Source organism: Octopus bimaculoides, chromosome 16 (assembly GCF_046866305.1).
Source record: "Octopus bimaculoides isolate indiv1 chromosome 16, ASM4686630v1, whole genome shotgun sequence".
NCBI classification, from domain to species: domain Eukaryota; kingdom Metazoa; phylum Mollusca; class Cephalopoda; order Octopoda; family Octopodidae; genus Octopus; species Octopus bimaculoides.
The window spans coordinates 44,342,185-44,363,719 of NC_142943.1; the positions used below are offsets into that span (position 1 = coordinate 44,342,185).

Here is a 21,535-nt window from a genome sequence, read left to right on the forward strand (position 1 = left end):
ACTGAGAAAAGCATTTCAGATGTGCATGCAGCTGAGGGCAGATTGTCAAATCACCATCCATGGATGTGCGGATTAGTTACAGTTCAGTCCATTATCACTAAAGATTTGGGCATGAGACGCCATGTCTGCCAGGTTTGTGCCAAAACTGCTTTCATCTGACCAAAACGACACTCAGGTTTCAGTTGCACAAGATCTTGATTGTGTCAAGAACAATGAAAACTTTTTGAAAACTTTGCACAGGTCTCTGAACAGGTATCGCCAAGCTTTTGGCAAAATTTGATGCAGATTCTTTGCTCAGCTTTCTCTGTCATGGTCAATGCAACCATCACATGCTACACACCTTCCTTCCAAGCACTGCTGTAAACAGCGGAAGTGAGCTAGAACGTTGAAACTTAGTGCACATGCACAGCGGAGTTCTAAGTCAATCTGTGCCAAGCAGCTTCACTCTGTGTGCTTTAGCTTTGTTACTATAGCAACTGTTCAGATACTTATTGGATCAGACCACACGATATCCTTATTCACACACACATACATACGTTTATATACACACACACAAACATACATGTATACACACACAAAACTACTGTAATCGAAGTCTCAAGGTGGACAAGAAATAAAATTGAAATTGAAGAGGAAACAAAAAACTAGTTTTAAAAAAAGGAAGTACTACATGTTTCCACTTGGCAAAAAAAAAAAAAAACCTTATGGTACAGCTTGCATCTACCATCAAATTAATGTTGCTGCATTAGATTTTTACAGAGTTAAAAGTCACTGATAAAAATTAGTTAAAATATACTTAAAAATCTATAAAGAGAAAAAAAAAAAAAAAAAAAAATTGAAGCGACACAGTCAAAAGCAGACAGACCAATTAACCAAAGTAGGAAGTAATGAACTGCTCCATAAGTGTAGAAATTAGTAATTAAATTACAGTTGTTCATGGACTATGTATACATTAGATGTGTGAAATGAAGATAAAACACAAGCAAAAAATGGAGGGAGGGAGGGAAAAAAAACGTTCATTTGGTGCTCATTCCCCCATCTCTTCCCTGTTGTGTTAGCAATCTATGTTCAGGCTTAAACTTAATATGTACAACTGTTGACTACATATATCCATACATCCATCCATATGTAAATATATGAATACATTACAAAAAAAAAAAAAAAAAAAAAAAGACCCTGCTGTTCCCTTAAGAATATTTATTGATGGTGATTGAAGAAACAGGCTGTGTAAAGAGAAAGACCTAGATTTAAAATTTATTAGGGCAAAGTTTAGCTGGAACAATTATGAACTTATCATCATCATTTGTGCAGATCCATGGTATATTTCTGCCTATGTTCTCGAATATTTTTTTTCTGTATATCTATTAACTGCTGTATCTGCATTTGTAGTTCACCAAATTGTTCTCGTCCACCTGTGGCATTTGAAGCGGAGGCAGTTGTAACAGAAGAGGGGAGAGGGTTTGTTAATGCCTGAGAAGAGTGCAAATTAGATGGCCCGCTTCCATTAGACTCTAGGTTGTGTCCAATTAGTTTTTCATTGTCCAGTCTTAAATCTGAACCTTGACAATAAGAGTTATAGCGTAATGATTGCGATGCAGACAATTGTTGCTGTTTGGATCCACTTTTGTAAGGTGTCAGAGATGTATCACACACTTTCTGTCTTCGAGCAGAGTTCCTATATGTCGAATCAAACTGTACATCATTCGAAGTGCAAGAAGGGTTTACAACGGGGTAAGCATTATTTGGATTAAAATGTGACTTACTAGAAGTAGCTGAGCTCTGTAGCATGGGATCGATTCTGCCTGTCACTGATTTCTGTGAATAGGAGTCTATATGACCCTTCATGTTAACCATATGGTTCACATCTTTCATACGGTCTAAGGGGGGATAGTCCACCTTACTATTGTGTAGTTGTTTCATGCTAACATTTGCTGAACCCGTATGGTTATCAAGTTTTAATCGGTTTTGATTGCTCCATTTGCCAGACACTTGGCTAGACCCGGGTAATTTAGCCTCACCATCACACGGAGGAATGGGAGTTTTTATAGTTAGTTTCAGAGGTGCATTCTGATGGGGACGCACAATGTGTGAATGTCTATCAGATAAGGACTTAGAATCTGCACGTGGCACAGAACTTTTGTGCATCTTTTTTCTTTGATCAAGTTTTGGATTACTACTACTACTGCTACTACTAACTGAAGCAGCAGCAGCAGCAGAAGCTGCTGCATGTGTTGCTGAAACTCCAGGAACACCAACAGCAGTAGAGTCCAATGGAAAACTAGATTTTTCAGGTTGTGATAGTACTTTCACAGGAGTTTCCACCTTAAAGCGGACCTTCCGGTCTGAAGGCGAAGAGGCAATGTTCAAGCGTTCCTTTGTGAAATCGCTTTCGGCAGATGGACCGGGGCTGCTGCCAGTGGCTGTAGAATTAGACGTTCCTCGTATATCAAGACGACTTTTCTTTTCAGGTGGTCCATCTTTGTCTTTATCTTCATCTTTATCTCGACCAGACTACAAATAAACAAACACAACATTTGAACTCTCAAAAGTAACGTAAGAGATATATCAAAAGATTCAGAATCAAGAAATTCTTAACCTTCCACTGACACAAGAAACTAACCATTAGCTTTGAGCAGTCAATTGATTTACTTAAATTCACCCGACCGCATACACATACCCAGTTGATTTACTGAAATTTCCACACACAGACCATTAATTTACTTACTGTCTCTGTCTCTCTCTCTCACACACGACTGCTTAACTTAATAAATTTACTTGAATTAGAAGCTGGTGGTGATAAAACTATCACAAGCTATGAAAATCTACAGAACGACCAAATACTGTGGATAATGATATTGTTATTCACTGAGTGGGTTTAGTCATTGGACTGCTGCCTTCAAGGTTAAACTCGGTCCTGTTCTGGCATCTTCAGATGGTTGAAAAGCCAAATCTACCTCAGTGAAATTTGAGCAGACATGCATTGCTGGGTGTTTCATAACTGATGACCAATCAATTCATCAACCAAAATAAACAGAACCTATTGAGTATATGTAAGCAATAACAGTCAAATCGACAAGTCTTTCATTGTTGACTTTAAAAAGAAAAGATAAGAGGGGCACATTTGATAATGTAATCATATGCACAATATCTAACAAGAGACAATGATTATGGTTGGGACATCTTTGATTATGGGTCTGTTAGGTCATAGCTGAGCGCAGGCTAAACTGCAACTAACTATTCAAATGAAACACTGGCTCATTACCCTGTACTGATGGAAAATTCAATTGTAAAAGAAGTACATTTTAATACATACTCTCCAAGTCATGATTTTTTTCTTTAATCGAGTTGGACATCCATCAAGAACTTCTAGGAAATCGATGGTAAGCTCTGATTGAGAGAAGATACAGACAAATAAGACAAAATTTAACAAAGCAACAAAATAGATGCCTTAATACAATATAAGGATAATGGTAAAAGATGGTCTCATAAAAAACTGAGAAAGGGTATCCAACTATAGAAACCATGCCAAAGTCAACACTGGAGATGAAAGTACTCTGGCTCATTGGATACAGTCAAACTATCCAACCAATGCCAGCAAAGAAGACATGCTAAATGATGATGTGAAATGCAAGTAATATGGATGTTTCTTATTTAAAAATATGCCCTAACTTTACTGTATTTGTTTTAGGAGTTTGACTGACAAATATATAAGTTAATCAAATACCAACAGTCTGATTTTGAGGTTTTTTGTTATTTTTACCATCTTACAATGTTAGAAGTACAAGTTTTATAAAATATTTTTAAGTAAATGTCTATGTTAGCTGTATGTTAATGCTGCTACATAAACATTAACCTAAAAATTAGTATAAAACATGAAAGTACTTGAGATAGTGTAAAATTGTAAAAATAAAATGTGATATTCAGACTGTTAGAATTTGATTGACCCATGTGTGTGTGTGTGTGTGTGTGTGTTAACAGAGACATTTTAATGTCCACTATTCTATGTCTACATGGGTAATGAATTTTACCAAGGTAAATTGTTTATGGCTTGATGCCCTTCCTATCATCAACACTCACTTTGTTACCAAACAATGTAATATTTTCTCAAGGCCAGATGTTTCCAGGGAAAATTTGAAACAAATGACACTGCTTATATGGTAGTGACACTTATTTACAACTATTGCATGATGTCAAGACAAGGAGACACACATACATATAAGACAGGTTTCTTTCAGTTTCTGTCAATTAAATCCATTCACAAGGCTTTGGTTAACCAGCGGCAATAGTAGAAGACACTTGTCCAAGGTGTCACATCATGGGACTAAACCCCAAAACATGTGATTGGGAAGTAAATTTCTTAACCAAACACCCATATAATATATATACTTTTCATAAAATTCAATATTCATTATATATTTAGTAAACAGCCCAAATAAAATATTTTCTTTAATAATTATCTTTTACATTTAATACATCTATTACTTTCCATTTGTTTTACAATGGAATTTTTAAAAATTTAACATTAAAAAAATGAATTTATCTCTGTAGTTATTAATGTTCAATTTCATAAATTTCAATTAACACAAAATTATTCTGATTAGCCAAGAGTTTAGTAATGAGTTTACTTGTCTAATTTTATGTGTACTTAATTAAAATGAATTTACAATGAAACATTAGATTATTAAAAAGCTAACATTATTATTTACAATGGATTTCTAAGGAAACATAAACAGCAAGTCATTTCTCTGACATTTGCTTACTTACGTTCTATTAAGAGCAACTAATATCATAAGACACCCCCACTTCAAACATCACTGTTGTTAGCTGTTCCTATGAAATAGGAACAAACCTACAGCTAAGACAGTGTGAAGGTGAGGTTATGATACTTGCTCAAAGGTTTTCTAGGTTTTCTATTTTTTACAAACCAGATTTTTACATAGGAAGGTGTATAAGTCAGAATTTCAGATCCATGAGCTAGATGTCTGTAGGCTGTACTGAAGATAAGACACAATGCTCACCCTCAAGAAGATCTGGAGTGACAGACTTTTCAACGTACGAATACCAAGGTTTCCCTTCAGCAGACGACTGCAACTGAGAAAAAGAAAAAAGAAATATACATAAATTTGTAGTGTAATATACGGATTCTATATATATAAAAATATCTGCACAGTCAGTCATCACCTACTCCCCCTTCTACCAACTCATGCAACCTTCACTGATCCTCAGTGTTGATTCCTGTCCCTACTCACCTCATACGTTGAAGGTCCACGCAGACATCTTATCACTAAAATTATCTCTTTCCAGCTCCACCTGATCACTCCCACCTTCTTGTCTAACGTGAGTAATCCTCTACAACAGAAAACCTGTTCTGGTCCCTTTTCCTCATATTTTAACCCATCTCCAAACATAAAGAGGCCTCCTTAGGGGTTCTTAGCCTTGCAAGCTGCATGGTGGCCTCACATATGTTAGTAGCACAAAAACAAGAAAAAAAGCACACAATAAATGCTGTAAAGTTATCAGTTGTAGAAATGAAGCCAAAATAGATACTAAAACATGATGCAGTCCTTGGACCCATCATACTCCGTCGAAACATCCAAGCCATGGTAGCATGGAACATGGACATTAAATGACAATGACAACTGTTAAACTGTTATATTTCACATCAAATACAAACTGCAAAAAATCAGTCTATATGCCTGTGTTTATGCGTGTTTTACAAGGAATCTTTAGTCTTTACTGATTATCTTTCGTGGAACATTAGAAGCATCAGTTGTGGCGTGCAAGAGAGACGATTGCGCTGGTATGGACATGTGGTGAGAATGGAGGAGGATAGCTGCGTGAAAAAGTGCCACACCCTAACAGTTGAGGGAACCCGTGGAAGAGGTAGGCCCAGGAAGACCTGGGCTGAGGTGGTGAGGCAAGACCTTCGTACATTGGGCCTCACCGAGGCGATGACTACGGACCGAGACCTTTGGAAATGGGCTGTGCGTGAGAAGACCCGGCAAGCCAAGTAAGATCGTTGCCAGTGCCCCTGGACTGGTTCTTGTGCGGGTGGCACATGAGATGCACCATTTTGAGCGTGGCCGTTGCCAGTACCGCCTGACTGGCTCCTGTAGGATTTTCGAGCGAGATCGTTGCCAGTGCCCCTGGACTGGCTTGTGCGGGTGGCACATAAAAGACACCATTTCGAGCGTGGCCGTTTTCGTGCGGGTGACACGTAAAAGCACCCACTACACTCTCTGAGTGGTTGGCGTTAGGAAGGGCATCCAGCTGTAGAAACTCTGCCAAATCAGACTGGAGCCTGGTGTTGCCATCCGGTTTCACCAGTCCTCAGTCAAATCGTCCAACCCATGCTAGCATGGAAAGCGGACGTTAAACGATGATGATGATGATGTTACTGACATAATTTTTTTTTTCCATCTTAGACTGGTGTTAGTAAATACTGTGAGTGTATCTGTGGGGGAGTTTGTAAAAATAAATTAAAAGCAAAATGAACTTACCTCCCAGCTACCCCACCTACTAGCAAGATGTATACAGACACAAGCAACTACTGTTGGTTTGTACATCAAGCACATTGTGGTTAAATGCAAACTGTCCAAAAAGAAAAATATTCAGTGTTAGCTGACAGTAAATTCAAAGTAGAATACAACAAAATACATTATTTCACAAATTATTAATCTGGGAGAAATTTTTCACAACAAAGTAAAAAGACCTTTTTTATTTTAATATTGTTGGTAGTGTCACACAAAAACGCTCAGTACACTCTGTAATGTGTTTGGCATTTGAAAGGGCATCCAACTTTAGAAATCATGTGAAAGTAGACAGTAGAGTTTGGCACAGTCTTCTGGCTTGCTAGCTCCTGTCAAACCATCTAACCCATGCTAGTATAGGGAGCAGTTGGTAAAGGATAATGATGATGATGATGTATAAGTTGTGTCCAAAAAGCTGCCAGTTTCCTTAAGCTGATGATCTCGATCTCAACAGTGAATGTTGTTTCCATGTGTTGGTTTTTCATTAAACATGCGATGATATTCACGACAAACATGGCTCACAGATTCAAGTTTTGCAAAGAATGTGTCAAACTTTCCTTTGCACCACCCACATCTTGACTGATGCATCAGCTTGGTGTAGCATTGTTTGCATCACTGTCACATGGCTAGCTGTGTATGCATCTTGCATTTTCTTCATTCATCCAACTAGAATATTGATTAGATGTGTGCCGAGCAACAAATACAACCCACATCGAACTGCACTAAACTATACATAAATTTTATTAGTTGATCTCTTATTCAACATGTATATGAAATGAGTAGTGTTGCAAGTTATATCAATAAATAGTTCTGAAATCCCATCATGAATTTATAGATACACTGTATCGATGCAAACAGGCCACATCACTAGTGAATGCATTCAGGGAAACAATCTAAGAGAGACAACTGTACCAGTAGTCGTCCCATCGAAAGAATAGAGGTACATATATGGTCGTTGCTAGTAGTGGACGTCATGGTGGAGGGAAAGGTATCACAAGCCCTCATGGACACAGGCTGCTCAACAACCCTAATGACTCCAGAGGTGGTAGAAGAATGGAGTGGAGTGAGTAGTGTAAGGGCTGTTGACAGAGGAAGTTGCGATGTGGAGATGGTGGTAAGAGGAATGAGATCGAGGTTGCATGCGATCGTGACTGACCGCGTGGTGGACGGAATCGATGTAGTGATGGGGATGGACGCAATTGTCCATTTGGGAGGTGTCACAGTCAATGAAGCCGGTGTAACGTTTGATGATGCAGGGGCACTATGTGCCGTGAGTTCGCGACGGGAGAGTGGTGAGAGCTGCAAAGAAAAATATGCTGCACACACCATTACAGACAAGGATTTTGGGGCTGTGTTCAACGGCCAGCAATGGGCAGTGGAATGGTACTGGAAGGGAGGTCCTCTGACATCGAAAAATGCAGTAGGCTGCTATCAGCATACCCTGAAAGGGGATACCAGAATCAAGTTCGAGAGAGAGGTGGAACAGTGGATCAAGGAAGGCATTCTGATCCTTTGGAAGGAGGAAGTGGAGAGTGGAGTGCTACCACTGATGGCAGTGGTGCAGCTGACGAAGCATAAAGTCAGGCTGGTATTAGATTTTCGAGAGCTGAACAACCAGGTATTGTGCCATATGGGCAGTTTGGATGTTTGCAGCGAAACCTTGAGAAAGTGGAGGCAGATGATAGGGGCCTCCACAATCATCGATTTGAAGTCAGCATATCTGCAGCTGTATGTGGCTGAGAGACTGTGGAAATACCAGCTGGTAAGATACAAGGGCTGGACATACTGCCTGATCGGGCTGAATTTAGCACTGAAGATTACGGCAACAATTCTCAAAACCATCCTGAGAAAGGTGGACAAAGTGAAAAGAGCCACCAATTCCTATATTGACGACATCCTAGTGGACAAGAGCATATTGTTGGCAAAGGAGGTCATAAGCCACCTGAAGAGTTTGGGGCTAACTGCCAAGCCACCGGAGGCAAAGGAAAGCTGCACTGGGACTCAAGCTACTGAGAGACAAGGCTGGCATGCTGGTGTTCTGGAGAGGGAATAAGATACCAGAACTGGGTACCAGGACAAGTAGGTGAGAACTGTTTTCTGTGTGTGGGAAGCTGCTGAGACACTACCCGATTGCAGGATGACAACGGACGGCTGCAGCTTCATCAAGAGGCGAGCTGAAGGAGTGGACAGCTGCAGCTTCATCAAGAGGCGAGCTGAAGGAGTGAGGTGGAGTGACAACGTGGGCGAGAAGACAACTGCCATGATGCAAGAAGTCTTGGAGAGAATGACTGCAGAGAACCTGGTAAAAGGAAACTGGTATGTGCCCAAATTGAAGAATGTGATCGTGTAGTATGACACTAGCAGAAGGTGTTGGTCATTGGTCATTGCCTCCATGAGGCCCAACGCTCAATGCATGTTGGCTTGCCAGATCCTGTAAAACCACCTAACCCATGCCAGCATAGACAACAGTTTGTGTGTGTCCGTCCGTCCGTCCATGTCTGTGAACACATATATACATACAATAGGAATCTACAGAGTTTTTGCTCATCAAATTTCAATCAAAAGGTTAACCTGAGAATACTGGAGAAGACTAACTAGCCCAAGGGACATGCAGTGAGATAAAATTCATAAGCACAGGGTGACAAAGCTTATTCTATATCCACATAGTCATACATGTATGCATATGTACCTATAAATACATGTGTGGCCAGCATTCGCCATGATAGATTGCTAGTCACTACACATTCTTTATTTTCTTTCCTTGTTTCTTTCTGTGGAAGAGTGTAGGCTCAAAACTTTTTCACTTCCCAAGCGTTAAACTAATACATCTGTTTGTTGTCTACACCACCTGTCTTTGTTTTTTGTTTGGTGAATTATATATATATATATATATATATATATATATATATATGATATCATATTAGTTATAAGGATGTATTTATCATAATGATTGTGGCTCCATGGAAGGACAAGTTGCAGAATTATGGTGTGAAGATTAACACTATCAAATGAAGCATTAACTGTTTCATCCCACTGTTGTCACACCACCCAATTTCAATATTTTTAGTAGGCATCAACAAAAGAATCTCTTTGGGGTTATGACCCCCCTACAAATATCAGCCAAAGCTCCTGAAAACAAACCTTTTAGCAACAACAACAAAGACATCAGATGATGTAGTCCTAGATAAACAAGTTATAAGAACACACTCCTTACCACCACATAGCCAGTAGGTAGTGGTTCTCTACAGGCAGGGATATTTACACAGCCCCACCCACCACAACCACTGAAAAAAAGAAAAGAAAACAATGAGTTGAATTGATAGACTAGAACATACCTGTTTGTTGCAAGGAAGTATGATGTCTGAGCAAGATCCTTACTGGCTGAAAATTAAAAGTAGCAAAATAAAGCATGTCCAACAAGTTCAACAGAATTATTTTGTATTATCATAATCATCATTGTTGTTATCTATGTTCTGAGTTCAAATCCTACTGAAACTAACTTTACCTTTCATATCTCCACAGTTGATAAAACAAAGTACCAGTCAATGCTGCATATAAATCCCCTTCCCCCAAAACTGCTGGTTTTAAGCCTAAATTAGAAACAATTATTATTATTATTATTATTATTATTATTGTTACTAAGGCAATGAGCTGGCAGAATCACTAGCACGCTGGACAAAATGCTTAGCAGCATTTCACCCGTTGCTGTGTTCTGAGTTCAAACTCTGCCAAGGTTGACTTTGCCTTTCATCCTTTCAGGGTCGATAAATTAAGTACCAGTAAAGTACTGGGGTTGATGTGATTGACTATCCCCTTCCCCTCAAATTCCAGGCCTTGTGCCTATAGCAGAAAGGATTATTATCATCATGAAGGTGGTGAGTATCATTAGCAGACTGGGGGAAATGCTTAGTAACATTTCATGTCTTTAAGTTCTGAGTTCAAATTCTGCACAAGTTAACTTTGCCTTTCATTCTTTTGGTCAATTACACTAAGGTCAGTGTAATTGACCTACCTCCTCAACCGAAATTGCAGCCCTTGTGCCAAAATTTGAAAGCATCATTGGGGTTAAGCTGCCTATTTTTGACAGCTTGAAAGATTTAGAAATTATTGAATTATCATAACGTCGTCGTCGTCGTTTAACGTCCGCTTTCCATGCTAGCATGGGTTGGACGATTTGACTGAGAACTGGTGAAACCAGATGGCTACACCAGGCTCCAATCTGATTTGGCAGTGTTTCGACAGCTGGATGCCCTTCCTAACGCCAACCACTCAGAGAGTGTAGTGGGTGCTTTTACGTGTCACCCACACGAAGGCCAGTCAGGCGGTACTGGCAACGGCCACGCTCATCTCGCTCGAGAAACCTCATGTGTCACCCGCACAAGAGCCAGTCCAGGGGCACTAGCAACGATCCCGCTCGAAAATCCCACAACAACTCCACACAAGAGCCAGTTCAGGGGCACCGGCAACGATCTCGCTCGAAGAAATTTCATGTGTCACCAGCACAAGAGCCAGTCCAGGGGCACTGGCAACGACATCGCTCGAAAAACCTCATGTGTCACCCACACAAGAGCCAGCCCAGGGGCACCGGCAACGATCCCGCTCGGAAAATTTCATGTGTCACCCGCACATGAGCCAATCCAGGGGCACTAGCAACGATCCCGCTCGAAAGACTTCATGTGTCGCCCGCACATGAGCCAGGCCAGGGGCACTGGCAACGATCCCGTCCCGCTCGAAAAGCCTCATGTGTCACCCGCACAAGAGCCGGCCCAGGGGCACCGGCAACGATCTCGCTCGAAAGATTTCATGTGTCGCCCGCACATGAGCCAGTCCAGGGGCACTGGCAACGATCCTGCTCAAAACATTTCATGTGTCACCAGCACAAGAGCCAGTCCAGGGTCACTGGCAACGATCTCGCTCGAAAGATTTCATGTGTCGCCCGCACATGAGCCAGTCCAGGGGCACCGGCAACGATCTCGCTCGAAAAACCTCATGTGTCACCCGCACAAGAACCAGCCCAGGGGCGCCGCCCACACATGAGCCAGTCCAGGGGCACTGGCAACGAACCCGCTCAAAACATTTCATGTGTCACCCGCACAAGTGTCAGTCCAGGGGCACTGGCAACGATCTCGCTCGAAAGATTTCATGTGTCGCCCGCACATGTGCCAGTCCAGGGGCACTGGCCACGATCCCGCTCGAAAGATTTCATGTGTCGCCCGCACAAGAGCCAGACCAGGGGCACTGGCAACGATCTCGCTCGAGAGATATCATGTGTCGCCCGCACATGAGCCAGTCCAGGGGTACTGGCAACGATCCCGCTTGAAAGATTTCATGTGTCGCCCGCACATGAGCCAGTCCGGGGGCACCGGCAACGACCTCGCTCGAAAAACCTCATGTGTCACCCGCATAAGAGCCAGTCCAAGGGCACTGGCAACGATCTCGCTCGAAAGATATCATGTGACGCCCGCACATGAGCCAGTCCAGGGGCACTGGCAACGATCTCGCTCGAAAAACCTCATGTGTCACCCGCACAAGAGCCGGCCCAGGGGCACCGGCAACGATCTCGCTCGAGAGATATCATGTGTCACCCGCACATGAGCCAGTCCAGGGGCACTGGCAACGATCCCGCTCGAAAGATTTCATGTGTCACCCGCACAAGGGCCAGTCCAGGGGCACTGGCAAACGATCCCGCTCGAAAGATTTCATGTGTCGCCCGCACAAGAGCCAGTCCTTGGGCACTGGCAACGATCTCACTCGAAAGATATCATGTGTCGCCCGCACATGAACCAGTCCGGGGGCACTGGCAAACGATCCCGCTCGAGAGATATCATGTGTCACCCGCACAAGAGCCAGTCCAGGGGCACTGGCAACGATCTCGCTCGAAAGATTTCATGTGTCACCCGCACATGAGCCAGTCCAGGGGCACTGGCAACGATCCCGCTCGAAAGATTTCATGTGTCACCCGCACAAGGGCCAGTCCAGGGGCACTGGCAAACGATCCCGCTCGAAAGATTTCATGTGTCGCCCGCACAAGAGCCAGTCCTTGGGCACTGGCAACGATCTCACTCGAAAGATATCATGTGTCGCCCGCACATGAACCAGTCCGGGGGCACTGGCAAACGATCCCGCTCGAGAGATATCATGTGTCACCCGCACAAGAGCCAGTCCAGGGGCACTGGCAACGATCTCGCTCGAAAGATTTCATGTGTCACCCGCACATGAGCCAGTCCAGGGGCACCGGCAACGATCTCGCTCGAAAAAAACCTCATGTGTCACTGTTGGCTAGTTAATTTCTCACTGCTTTTTGTTCACCCTCAACAATATTTCAGTCATCTATGTTAGGTAAAAACAGTATGAATGTTAGAGATTAAGAAACTTCACTAGTAACTCCCCATATATTATATGTCTCACATTACCACTGACCTTTCGAAGAATATGAACATCCATTTCGTAAAACTTCCATAAAAAACAAACTTTATCAAGCAGAAAAGTTAAACTTGATGGAATATAGGTGCATACAATTATATTTAACATATTTGTGCAATCACAAGTGCGGAAAGACCTTCACTGTGGAAATTATATTTGGATGGAAATTCTCCTTTCAGACAATATGTGAAAAACATACCACTGGGCTATGAATGACATCATTGAACAGTAGAAACATTTCTGTGTTGTTACACTTCAGCTACGAGCAACAAGTTCATTGTTCAAAGCCCACTAAGAACTGCCATTCTAATACTTAAACAGCCAATAAAACATTTGCTGATGTGTGCAAAGCTTAGTCAAGCTGGAATTAATAAACTAGAGGCACACTAAGTAGTGCTGATAGAAGTATTGGTGTCTACAATTATAATTAAAATGAACATGTTGGATAAACTGTACACATCTATTTTTCAATCCACATGACTTAGCATACTTCTAGTTAACCTTGATGGATTTTGAACCTATAACAACAACTTCACTGCATTTAAACCAGTATTCTACAGTTAGAAATATTTACAAGATCACATATTGTAAGGGTGGAGGATATTCGATATGACTCCCAACCCCAATACATAGATAGTACTCGTTTCATCAACACTAAGAGAGATGAAATAAAATTTTTTAAAATAGATTTGATAACAGGATTTGAAGTCTGAACATTAAGGGATCCAATAAAACACTATGGTCTGATTCCACTGCTTAAATTAATACACTGAACTATTTATATACAACCCTCGTTTATATAAAGAAATTGAAACTGGAAGTGAGTGGAGAAGTATAAAGAAATGGACGAGGGAAATAACAACAACAAGGGTTTACTAACCTCGCACCATTTGACAGGTTTTGACAACATGAGTGTGAGGATGATCAACAGTTAAATCAAAACCTGTAAACGAGAAGGAATCATTGCTGAAATATTCTCATGGCATCGACAACAACATAAATGCTTCAATTATTTATGATTAGATCATTTAACAATACTTCACAGTGTGTGTATAACAAAACTAACAGTACCTGTAGAAATTCCAGTCCATTTTGTGGTACACTGTCAGCCATAAACATCTCCCCACTAGGTAATAATATCCTGTCATTTCCTTCATAATCTTTTAATTAATTTCTAGGAAATCTTGTCTATTCTTTTCAGTCATGTGCTCTCATCTAACTTATTTTCCCATTCTGGCTTTTCTTGCCTATCATTGTTCATATCTTGCCTTCGTTGAATAACAATTTTCAATCTTCCCCTTTTAGCTTCATCTTTATTATTTGTCATGCAACATCTTTTAGGTTCAGTTCTCGCATGAACTTCATTTTATTTCCTCCCTGAGTTAATGCTTATCATTCCTTATTCTCCTCTCTTTATTTCTAATTCTTATATTTTCTCTCTGCTCTTTTCCCAATCTTTCCCTGTATTTTTCTCTGCCTTGCTCAATTCAATTCTTGCTGTTGTGCTCTATAATTATTGTCCACTGTAACAGACCAAACTCCATATCAGTAATGAAATAATTCAAGAAGCACTTGATATTATATAACTCGTAAAACCCATATCCAGGATACAGTGTAACACATACACATACATAGCTGTTGTGTGCATGTTGCATGTGTGCACATGCCAGTAGTGTTCATATATGTGTGACTGTGTGTGTGCATGCACATGCACACATTTTAGTAGCATTTGTTTGAATCTCTCATGTACACTTTTGCTGTACCCTTTCTGCAATGTGACAGATTTTTTTTTATACTACAAGAATATACAAAAGATAGGAGAACCCTTGAGTTTTTGAACAATTTGTTTAACCCATTCTATTACTTGGTAGCAAAAATCTTTTACTTAGTGCTTGCATCACCATTCTGCTTTTACATATGACAAACCTGAGTGAAAAATGGAAGGTGAAAATCAGAGAAATCAAAAAAGAGTTGTTAAACATTATTTCACTCCATAAAGAAGTTCTGCAAGATAGAATGTCTGCTTATAGAAGTTGCAGGACATCAAGATAGCTCAATTTGCAACTACGTGGTTCTGGGTTCAACCTGACCATGTGGCAACTGGGGCCTGTGTCATTTACTATTGTCTCAGGTTGGCTAATGGTCTGTGAGAGGAATTTGTTGGTAAACAGAGACTGTGTGGAAATAATGGCCTGTATCATCATCATTTTGTGTCCACTTTTCCTTGCTTGCATAGGTAAGACAGAGTTTATTGAGGCAGATTTTCTACAGCTGAATGTCCTTTCTGTTACCAACCACCATCAGTTTCCAAGCAAATAATATATCTCATAGCCAAACATGTTTATGTAGAAAATTAAAAATGACTGATACTGCTTGTAAGACAGTGACACTCATTTACAACTATCACATAGCGTCAAGACAGGCACATACTAACACACACACACACACACAGGATTTTTTCCCCTCTACCAAATCTGTTCATAAGGCCTTGGTCAGCCTACGGGTACAGCAGAAGACACTAGCCATTCAGTGGGATTGAACCCAATCCACACGGTTGGAAAAAAAACTTCTTAAACCAATGTATGTGTGTATTTATGTTTTTATATTTATACCTTTTGCCAATGTATACTAGCAAAAGCTCTAAGTGATGGTGAGAAATGGTAGGAAAAAAAAAGTGTTGTCTATCTCAACAAAAGAAATACAATGAACTAGTAATTGGTTTGTTACATGTAATTAATGCTATTGCAACAATAAATCTCTTATTTTACTTACCCTCCCTTATCCCCCACTGACTAGAACTGCCACCCACCTGCTTTTCTATTCTTCCTCAGTCTTGCCAGTTAAGAAATAGTAATCATTAGTATTCATGCCATGATAAAAACATCCAGTACACTTTGTAAAGTGGTTGGCACTATGAAGGGCACCCAGTCATAGAAACCTTATCAAAGCAAACATTGGAGCATGATACATCCTCCAACTCAATAGATCCTGTTGAACTGTTCAACCCATGCGAGCATGGAAAGCTGGCATAAAATGATGATGATATCTAATTGATTATATGTCGTGTCTAGTAAACCACAATTTTTTTTTCAGTGGTATTTAAATATCACAGTGTGAGGGTAATTTGGTAGATATAATCATAACATTCACCCCTAGCCCATTTCCTGAAACTAGTCAAAAGGTGACAAGTACTCCATTGTGCCTCTGACTAAGAGGCATGACAAAATAAAATAGAATAGATCACAATATACATAAAAGAATACAAACGAGACACTTACCAAGCGTTTGTAGAAGTATATTCTCATTTCTCACCAATTCTGTTGTCATCATCAGATAAGTCTGAAACAAAGAATGAAAGAAAAAAAATTACTTTATTTATTCATTGGGGGGGAAAAAATGGTTCTTTTTTTTTTTAGTTAGGTTTAGTTCATTTTATTTTTGCTATGAATGTTTTCAGTATTGAAGTAAACAAGAGGAAGGAAACAGTGATATAATAATTAGACAATTTATAATGGAGCAGCAAAGCACATATGTAACTACTACAGCAGGAATGATTTCAATAATTTGATATTGTTCATATAAGAGATGTTTGAAGTTATTAAAACACTGTGGTCTTTAATAACTTAATATATTTTAAAATACTGAAAAGTTAACTTGACACGTTCATAAACCAAATCATTTAAAATATTTTGAGTTGCTTCCCTTATGAAGCAAAAATTAATGTAAACTTTCTTGCAAGGTAAGAAGAAACAAAACAATTTGAAAGTAGACAACAGGTTGATTTGGGGTAAATGGTAGTATGTCGTAGTTATAGAAGATGTGACCCAAGTCCTCAAGACAGCTTTCTGCCACCCCCACCCCCACTTCATGCAAAAGGATTCTAACTTAACGTATAATAAAGCTGTTATCTATAGCTGAATCCACTTGGAGATAAATCATCATTAAAAACTTTTCTTTTACTTGTGTTAAGTCATTGAACTTTGGCCATGTTGGGGCACTGCCTTGAAGGGTTTAAGTTCAACCCCAGTCCTTATTTTTTAAAGTCTGGAACTGCTATTTACATATGTGTTCTAAATGTAAAGAAACCAATTCAATTTTTTTGAAATATAAAAATAAAAGTAGCTTGGAAGAAGAGCAACAAAAAAGCAAAGAGACACAAACAAAATTAACAAGTTGAAATGGAAATTGTGAACAGAATCCACATGATTAATCTTTCTTCAAAAGTAAATATGCATGGGATTTAATCATGTGTAATGAGTATACTTTGTGTGTGTGTGTGTGTGTGTGTGTGTGTGTGTGTGTGTGTGTGTGTGCGCGCGCGCGCGCATGCCCATCCACGTGTCCTCATACGTCCATGTCAACTTGCCAAACTTCTGCAAAGTTTACATGTACCTAATTTCACTCATAAGGCTTTACCCAATCTGGAGCCATGCCAAAAGGAAGTTTTTAATCAAGGTTTGAATCTTGATTGAATCCACACTCATATGGTAAGCATTCAGCCATGACAATACTTAAACCTTGTTTTAATTACACTGGCATCTGGTTTAACAACCATCCACCACCACTGCTACAGTCAACTCAACTGGATGACCTCCTGATATTGGTAAAGTGGTAACACCAAAACAGTAATGAAACAATAGACAATAATGTATATGGTCGCAGCTTTGAAATAAATGGAAAAAGCTTAATTGGTGCAACACAATTCTAACATTTAACTGTTGTGTGTGAAATGAGAAAGAGGGGAGGGCACAAGAATGTGCTACAAAGATAGTGGAGTAAAGTGAATGGGGGCTGATTGGGGGCTGATAGAAGTTGAAGCCACTATTAGTGAAATGGGAAAATGACTAGTATGTTAGGCAGGATTTACAAATGAAATAAACAATTGAAGAAAAAGAAAGCACCCATCTAATTTATGTCAACAAATGAGATTTAAAGTTGCTGTTAGTGTCACATAAATCAAAATAATTATGACTAAAATGCATTTACATTTCTGTCAACGAGTATACAAATTTTAGATTATATCTGATTTATGAGAGGTTCATTTGAAATATTAAAAATAATAATCCTTTCTATCAGTCACCAGGCCTGAAATTTTGGGGGAGGAGCTTGTCAATTATATCAACCCTAGTGCTCAACCCGTACTTATTTCATCAACTCCAAAAAGATAAACGACTAAGTCATCCTCAGTATAATAATGATAGTAGTAGTAGTAGTAATAATAATAATAATAATAATAATAATAATAATGGTGCTTTGTGACCGTGCAGCACAGGTTTGGTTTTCATCCAGAGGCTGCTTATACTCAGTCAGAGAAAAAGGTGGGATAATGAGGCAAATTGAATTGTAATTAATTGCTTTATCAGAAGTGAACCCAGTAGAAGGGACTTCCAACAATGCATGAAATCAAAATGGGATGAAATAGGACGATGCGAGATAAGTGAGAGATGATTAGCCGACTAGGCAAGAACAATAAGAACAAATGGGTAGCTAACAGATATGGAGATTGAAGAAATAAAATGGAAAATAGAAAACAATGATAATACTGTACCAGCAGATAGTGTGCCTAATTAAAGGTGACAGTGAAGATGTAGGGGAAAGAGCGACATTACAAGAATACGATGATCAACAAGACAGTGAGGGTGGTGTGCTGGTATATTAGAGAAGTCAAGGATCAAACAACACCCAATCTGAGATATGTTGATAGGTATAAGCTAAAAGCTGAAATTGAAAAGATAGATTCTGTCCTTGGACTATACCAGACGTGAAGGAAAACTGAAACCAACAAGATTAGGGCTGCAGCTATGGTCGCCACAGAAAGAGTTGGATATAAAAGAAGAGGACAAACAGAGCATAAAGAACCACACTGATGTAGACGATTTGTAAGAAACAAAGTTAAAAAGATATTTGGATCAAGTTGATAAATTAAAAAGAGGAGAATTGCAAAATGAAAGCAAAAGACTGGAAAGAACATACAGAATAAAAGATAATGTGTATGATGTGATGTTGGAAGAATTGAAACGAAGAGCAAGGAAAAACTGGAAAGATATGACAGTAGATCAGAACAATTCAGGCAGAACAGATTGTCTGAAACCAATCTGAAAAACCTGTTTGAGGAAGCAGATGAGCAATTACACCTAACATTGATACCTGAGGCAGGCAAAAGCAGAGCATTCTGGGGTGAATCTGTAAAGCATAGCGATAAAGCAAAGTGGCTGCATGAAACCCAAGTAATATACAGAGTCAAGACAATATAAAAAATAGCTACAGAAATAATAAAAAGACAATTAAGGAAAATCCCAATTGGAAGAGCCCAGGGTTGGATGGTATCCAAGGTTATTGGATGAAGAAGCTGAGCAGGATCCATGAAAGGATAGTACAGCAGCTGGATGAGTGCTTACAGGAAGGCTCAGTACTCAACTGGATGACAAAGAGAAAGACATTGTTATGTGCTGAGGATCCTGGAAAGGGTAATAATGTATCCAACTTTTAACCAATAATGTGTCTTCCACCGATGTGGATACTATTGTCAGGTACTTTGGCCAGTGGACTGCATAGATACTTGTATGAAATGTTGGAAAACTGAATTGACAGCAGAGAATCAGCTATTAAGTGAAAATCAGGAGAGGAATCTTCCAGGGCAACAGTGTATCCTCAATGATCTTTGTGCTGGGAATGATTCCTTGAATGAAATACTGCAGAAGACAAAGTTGGGATATGATCTGAGAAGTGGTAAGGGAAAACTTAACCCATCTGCTATTCAAGGATGATTTGAAATTTACAAAAAGTGAGGCAGAACCAAACAGTCTAGCTCAGTCTGTGTGAACTTTCTCAAATGATATCAAGATGGAGTTCGGAATTTCAAAATGTGCTGAGATGAGGAAAGCTTGTCAAGTCAGAAGGTATAAGTATGCCAAGTGGTGAAATGATGAAGGCAATTGAACCTGAATCCAAATAATAAATACCTGGGAACACTTGAGGCAGATGGAATTAACCCCAATAATTTGAAAGAAAAGACAAAGAAAGAGTACCTGTAACAAGTGAGAAAAATATTGGATTCAAAGGTCAATGTCAAAAACATAATTTCAGTAATAAACTCATGCGCAGTCATAGTAGTTCAGTGTGGCACTGAACTTCTGATGAAGTGGACAGAGGATGAACTCAAGGAGTTAACAGGATGACAAGAAAAGCCCCTAACAGTGCATGGAGCTCATCATCCATGTGCAGATATTATCGCCTATACATGAAGAGAGCAAATGGAGGAAGGAGATTGGTAAGCGTGGAAGATTGCATACATATCAAACTCAGCAGCTTATTGAAATACCTACCCCAAAGATAGGAAACTTTGCTAGTGTCAGTTAAGGATGAGAGAGTATTGAAAGCAGAGAAATGGGAAAAGACAAAACAAGAAGTACAAAAAGGACATGAAGAAGCACTATGCAACAAGGGACTACACAATCAATTCCATGTAGCCACAACTGAAGCTGCTGGAAAACATGGTGGGAAAGGCTAAAGAAAGGAGCAAAACTGAAGGCATCATACTGGCAGTGCAAGACCAAGTTTTGGCCACAAATTGGAGTGTCAATCTTTGGAATGAGCAAGTGTCTCTACTGTGCCACATTTGTAACAGTGCAAATGAAACCACTGCCCATATTGTGAACAAATGCTCTAAACTTGCTCAAAATCATTATAAGTTGTGGCAACTCGATGAGGTAGCAAAAGTGCTACATTGGAAAATATGTGAAAAGTGGGGTCTAGAGAGAGGCAAGACACAGTATGAGCACAAACTGCAAAGAGTGGCAGAGTTGGAAACCTGCAAAATCTCAATCCAAACAGATCAGGTACTAGAGCCCAACAAACCAGACCTAGTGGTGGTGGACAAGGTGAACCACGTTTACTATATAATTAATGTTGTGTGCCCCTTTTACCCACAAATAGCCAAGAAGGAAGGTGTAAAAAGAGATATATAGAATCCTCTTAAGTATGAAATAGCGCAGCTATGGACAATGAAGAAGGTGAAAATAGTGCCAATTATTGTTGGGTTCTTGGAATCAGTATCAGAAGGCATCAAGAGGAATATAAAGGAAATGAGAATAGAATGCCAAGTAGAACTGTTACAAAAGGTCTGCCTCCTTGGCATGGCCAGAATAATCAGGAAAGTATTAAATGCAAGACTCTTTGAGTTCCAACAAAATCAGAGTTGTTAATAATGCCCTGATGCCATACCAGGCAGTGGCTCTTATGGCTTCTGATCTTAACTGATTGGAAGTGTTATCAAGGACATGTTTTGTCTCGGTGTAAAAGATAGGCTACAGCAAATATTTTGCTCAATACCACAGATTTGCTTGTCAGTTGTTTGACCATAACCAGTTGAGTGGCTGACAATGTGTGCATCTTTGATCATGAACAGAAGTAGTAGAGGAGCATCATAGCCATGTGTTGAGAAGAATTCTTTGAGATTTGAATAATTCATCTTGGAAAACATGGTTGTTTCATTCAACATCATTAAACAATTCTTATTCAGGGACATTTTGAGTGGGATGGGTTACTCATCTTGAAGAAAACTCTGAGCCCCACCTACAAAG

At 39.8% G+C, this 21,535-nt stretch overlaps 1 protein-coding gene across 3 annotated transcripts in view; it reads right to left on the bottom strand.

The window, feature by feature from the left end:
* Positions 1–1,182: 1,182 nt before the first annotated feature.
* The window catches only part of LOC106879624 (uncharacterized), a 49,925-nt gene continuing 29,572 nt past the window's right edge, over positions 1,183–21,535 (bottom strand). For all 3 annotated transcript variants that reach the window (XM_089364539.1, XM_014929283.3, XM_089364538.1), the window contains exons 2-8: positions 16,232–16,292; positions 13,834–13,896; positions 9,866–9,911; positions 6,501–6,591; positions 5,019–5,091; positions 3,314–3,387; positions 1,183–2,511 (exon numbers count right to left, since the gene is read on the bottom strand). In XM_089364539.1, coding sequence (XP_089220665.1) covers positions 1,300–2,511; positions 3,314–3,387; positions 5,019–5,091; positions 6,501–6,591; positions 9,866–9,911; positions 13,834–13,896; positions 16,232–16,283 — 1,611 coding nt within the window. In that variant the 5' untranslated portion in view covers positions 16,284–16,292 and the 3' untranslated portion in view covers positions 1,183–1,299. The remainder of the gene's footprint in view (positions 2,512–3,313; positions 3,388–5,018; positions 5,092–6,500; positions 6,592–9,865; positions 9,912–13,833; positions 13,897–16,231; positions 16,293–21,535) is intronic.